We start from the raw sequence: 5,521 nt of genomic DNA, 5'->3' as shown, positions 1-5,521 counted from the left end.
GAGGCATTTTGGGTGATCAATAATTTTGTTTTATTTTATTTATTTTTTTGACTTTCCAAAAGGGGAAGCCGTCTGTCGACCTGCATCATCCCATTTTTTCTGTTTACCCCTCCATAGGAGGGACGAATGTGGCTTCCATGAGTTTCTAAATAAAGGCGTATTAACAAGAAATTGCTTTCGTCCAAATTGTGACATTGCGAGAAGTAATCAAATCAACATGAGCAGTATTCACCAATGAAGGCAAAAGAAAATGACCAAATGAGTAGTATACTTTCCTTCAAATTTAACATTTATTCAACGTTTTAAACGGGAAAAACTTTACATGTACAGTATTCTCATTCAAGATGAGAAAGTAAACTACATCATGATTGTATATAAAAGAGTACACGGAATGAAACATTTCCGACATTGACTTTTTTTTCAACACTAAGAAAATACATGAAAAAAATTGCTAAGACTCATTTTCAAGTAGAACCAACATGAAATTGACCTTTCCCCTAAGCCAGCCCCACCCACCCTTTGGATATTGTTGCTAAGGTCCCATAAAACGACACACGCGCGCGTATTCACGGCGCTATTTTGATTGACAATCCGGGAAGCTGGCGATACAAAAATAGCTCAGTAATCTATCAGTATCAATGTTGGTTTTTTTGCGAGTTAAATTTTTCTATCATGTATAAAATCATAATCTCTAAAACTACAGCATTTAAATCCAGATATTCATACGGAAAACAGTACTGTACAATTTTCCCACACGTACAAAGTTTGTGCGTTAAAATAACTCCATAGCAATATGAATCTTTCTTCCATGATGACAATAATCGTCCTCATTCACTGCTTAATGGAATACTTCCGGTTTGAAATATATTTGGCATAGAGGAACAAGTGTTGAGTTAATAAAGATCATGTCCCTCCACCAAGTAAAACTGCAGACAATATATAAAACCCTTTCCATTAATACGATCAATAATATAAGTTGATGCTATATAATAACTATATACTAATTACTGTATTTAATGAGAAAGTCAGCACCGTATTTATACAATAACTAAAATTTCTCAAGGTGTTGACTGATGGACGTGAATGCCTTCTTGGTTTTCGTTTTTTTTTTCTCTAAAGGTGCATACAATAAAAGTTATATCAAAATATGAGGTTTTCATTTTTGGAATGAAGCATTCGTATCGTCTTACATACCAAAATATACGTTTATTTAATCGTCATATTTACACATTTCATTGATTTAATTTAAGTCTTTAATAATCAAAATCAATTTACATTTATTAATTAACCCATAAAATTAAAACTATGATGACAATGAACTTTGCCATGTCTAGGGTTCATTAAATTCCCCTCACATCAATTAATGGTCCCCTTGCAAGAACATGTTCAGAGTATGATACAGTACATAGAAAACTTAAATACATAGATATAAAATAAGGAATGGTGCTCCAATAATTTATACACAAAAATTATGTAGAGTGAAGCCCAACTTTTAGAAGCTTTTTTTAAATATAAATTCAGTAACACTTTAGCCAACTAGTAGACACTACAATCTATAGCTAAAAAATAAATATAAACTTGTACTAGAGAGGAAATAGCATTATGAGCAAATTAAAGTGTATATATCTTATAAATAGGTTAAATAGATTTACTTAGCTTACAGATGTAAAATAGCTTTTTGAAGCAGTGTTCAGCCTAATAGTACTTTAATTTGATGGTGATTGGAAATTCATTACAATTTATTTTTTATTTAAAAAATTTACAGTAAAAATAGTTTTGGTTCTGTAACTTTTGTGGAATGACATTTCTTCCACCATCAGACATACTCCTATTTTTCTACGAGTTGGAAGAAGGAAATGATTAATACAATCTATCTTGCATTTAGTAACATGACCAAAAGTAACATGACCAAAAGCAACTTTTTCCTGCTCACTCTCTTAATACAACAAGGTTTGTATATTGTATCGGCTACTATTGCCATGCTTTGTACGTAGAACTTCCTATCATTGTCAATGGGATCAGGTAAGCTGTTTGATACTTCCTGAACTCTATTTGTTGGCACTCAATCCCTTATTACTATGTTTCTTAATGGTGCCAAACCATCTTCAAAATCACTCGGCAGATCTGATAAAAATAAGAGATATGTAAATTTCGGTTAAGTATAGTATACAATAGTTGTACTGTACATAAAAATTTATTGACATGGGGGGTGGGGATGGGGTATGATGGGAAAATGGGGAGTGTTGACAGGGGATGAGATGAAATGTGGTAATTTTAAGTTTTTTAGGGGGAGATGAAGGCAAAACATTTTTTTGGAGTGTGGGCATGTGCTCCATGCCCCTTCCTAGACATCCACTGACAATATCCAAAAGAATATTTATTACATAAAACTTGAGAGTTTAAAGAGTAAGTTACTGAAGGTCGGAGGAGAGTGATAGACAGAAAGAGACCCTTAGGGAAGAAGCAAATTACTGTACTAACCAGTCTACATCTTAAGCACTTTGAGACAGTTTCTATATAAAGCACTATATAAACTACACTACACAAGGCTATACTCACCACGACATCCAGATTTAGACTCTGAATCCTTTGATACACTGGTCAGATCGATCAGCCACCAGGAGAACTGGAGAGTTTCCCATGGCAGCCTTCAACATCGTGATACCACATGGTGACTTCATCTTGCTGTCCTCACCATTCACACGGCAGATCAGCTTGCCATCGTTGCTGTACATAAGAACCGATGTCGTGGCACTAACGAAGATGTTGTCGCTTTCATCCATAAAGACACCACGTGGGTTCAGGGCCTGTCCACCACTAGGCATGACCTGAAATTATACAAATTATATACTGTTTATTCTAAAACATAAAGTAAAATGTAAGAATTATAGGAAACATTAATATTTTTTTAATACAATTATGACTTATTTTATTATGTTACGAAGAATATTTCATTATTATCATCACATTATATTTAATTTCTTTAGTTTTCTTAAGAACCTAACCTTAAATGCTCTGATAAATCGTCCTTCCGCATCCAACAATTGGATTCTTCCATTTCCTTCATCAGCGACGGCCATGAAGTTCTTAGACGATGTAGCAATAAACCAAGGATTACTGAACTCTGCATCACCTTGACCACGGCGGCCAACCGTCTTCAACAGCTCACCTCCATTGCCAAACAATTTAATGGTTTGGCCATCTCCGACTGCAAACTTACCGGATTCAAAAGCAGCTACACCAAGAGGACGAGATAAGTCATTGCTGCCAAATCGCAGTCGCAAACTACGATCCATCCTGGTGACGAAGATCTGATGGTTATTGTAGTCAGAACAGACAATCTCGTTATTTGGTGTTGTAGCCAAACTGATAGGGCAGAATGGTTTATCAAGACCGGCAAACGTAATCTGATCATAGAACTTGCCAGCAATATCACGGATGAGGATTCGGTTGTTACCGTAGTCGGCGATGGCGTAGGTATCATCCCAAGCTTTTGTAACATCATGAGGTTGTTTCATGTCTTGTGCATAAGTCATGGCTACATCCCATCGGCTCTTCACTTCAAATTCCATCGGCGAGTCCCGTGTTGATTCATCAAACAATTTAGCATCCAGCCGGTATCGGCCTGGTGTATCGGGATGGAACGATATAACATAGTTGCCATCACCATTGTCGACTGAATCAACCAGAGCAACTCCCTTGGTACCAGGTCGGGAGAGTTCAGCCACAACTGGCGCACCGCCTTGTTTGACATCCATTCCATCATGACCTACAGAGCGGACCACGAACAACTGCTCGGTTCCGATAAGAGGATATGAACCACTTGCTCTCTCCAAACGAGACTGGAAGGCAACAGCTGGTGTTGTAAGAACATTTCCAAGCTTCAGCTTTACATTTTCATTGGTGACAGATTTAAAGCCAATGAAGCTGTTTTCCTCAGGTTGACTCTTCAGTGGAACATCCAGTTGCTCAATAATACGTTGCAGAGCACTTTTCTTTGCAAACACAACATCACTGCGATTTCCATACACCAGCAAGTGACCCGTCTTTTCATATGTATCATGGAGACTGTGCATCACCTCACCGTAATTGTTTACTTGGCGGCGTAAAATATCCTTCTTCGATTTTGACTTCATCTTCAACTCTCTGATAAGTTCCTCCTTGCGTTTGTCAATTGCCTCATGCATTCGTTCTGCGTGGTCAACGATTTGAGATTCCACGCCCTTCTCCTCCTTTTCTAAGGTTTCAGCTACGGCACGAGTACGCCCAGCTACCTCTTCAAAAGACTTGAGCCTTTCAGCTAACTTGTTACGGAGGCTGTCAATCTCCATGGCCTGCTTCTCGTACACATCTACCAGGTTCATACGTTTGTGGTCTTCGTGGCCGCATACGGCACATTTCATACAAATTGGCACTTCACAGACGGTGCAGAAGAATTCCAGCTCGCACCTTGGATGGTACGGGCAACTTGTCGGCTGCATCATGATCTTCTCACGGTCGGAGAGACTGTTGTATTCCTTCAGGGAGATGATACGATGAGTTTTTGTACCACGCATTCTCTTGTGCATCTTGGAGCACTCAGGACAAAGAGGACAGGGACAGTCAAGACATCGGTCATTGGCATCTCTATCACATCCATCACAGTTTGGAACAGCATCTTTGGCAGTTCCTCCTTGCTCAACGAATTCGGAAAGGTTGTGAATGAAGTGGCTATCCTGAATACAAAAAAAAATGTAGGGCATTACTCTTTGAATTCAAGATTATATTATTAGTTTAGTTAAAAATGAACTAATTATACCTTGTGTAACTAATTTCTAAAAAAACTGTGTAATACCAAATTAATTATACATTTCACAGAAAAAATGGTATTATGCTAAATATCAATTGGAATTGCTATTCCTTTTTTGAACACGGTAAATGTATTTCTGATTAGGTACCTGCATATTTTTCAAAATGGATCAATATTTCAATGTAAGATATCATAATTGGTAGGCCTATATATTCAGTATGTATACCTTTTTAGCTGAATCATTATTACAACACTTCTTGTTAGCAATTCTATTATAATTCTTCGAATTGTCCATTACACCACTATTGCATCAAACACGATGTGAAAATCTCAAGATTGTAATTAAAATGTTGATCAAGTGAAAGTATGAATGCAAGCCATTAAAAGTACTTACGAGAAGTCCATCAACGCCATCAGTCGATAGAGGGCAGTCTTTCCGGCACTGTGGGCAAATCAGTCGCCCATCGCTCTTCTTGACATGCTGTTGGAGGCATTCGCGGCAGAAGGAGTGAAGACAGGGCAACGACTTTGGCTGCTTCATGCGATTACGGCACATGGAGCAGTAAAGTAGATTCTCAACATGCTTGGAAGTATTCATAGCGGGGTTTGACCTCAACTGTCTGGGGGGTTTGCTATTTAACCAATGTTTCTACAGAAAAAGAGAATAGATTCTATATATTATATTATTATCATAATGAATATATATATATATATATATTTATATAATTTATT

At 37.3% G+C, this 5,521-nt stretch overlaps 1 protein-coding gene across 1 annotated transcript in view; it reads right to left on the bottom strand.

Annotated features, from left to right (window-relative positions):
- Positions 1-268: 268 nt before the first annotated feature.
- LOC117118838 (tripartite motif-containing protein 2-like) overlaps positions 269-5,521 on the bottom strand; it is an 18,620-nt gene continuing 13,367 nt past the window's right edge. The window contains exons 3-6 of the mRNA XM_033263556.1: positions 5,184-5,438; positions 3,006-4,715; positions 2,560-2,828; positions 269-2,124 (exon numbers count right to left, since the gene is read on the bottom strand). Coding sequence (XP_033119447.1) covers positions 2,574-2,828; positions 3,006-4,715; positions 5,184-5,438 — 2,220 coding nt within the window. The 3' untranslated portion in view covers positions 269-2,124; positions 2,560-2,573. The remainder of the gene's footprint in view (positions 2,125-2,559; positions 2,829-3,005; positions 4,716-5,183; positions 5,439-5,521) is intronic.

This window comes from Anneissia japonica, unplaced genomic scaffold (genome assembly GCF_011630105.1).
Source record: "Anneissia japonica isolate Jap-2015-1 unplaced genomic scaffold, ASM1163010v1 scaffold7370_len818893_cov191, whole genome shotgun sequence".
NCBI lineage: Eukaryota > Metazoa > Echinodermata > Crinoidea > Comatulida > Comatulidae > Anneissia > Anneissia japonica.
The sequence above is the reverse complement of the archived record's forward strand: the minus strand, read 5'-3'. Positions and strand labels throughout refer to the sequence as shown.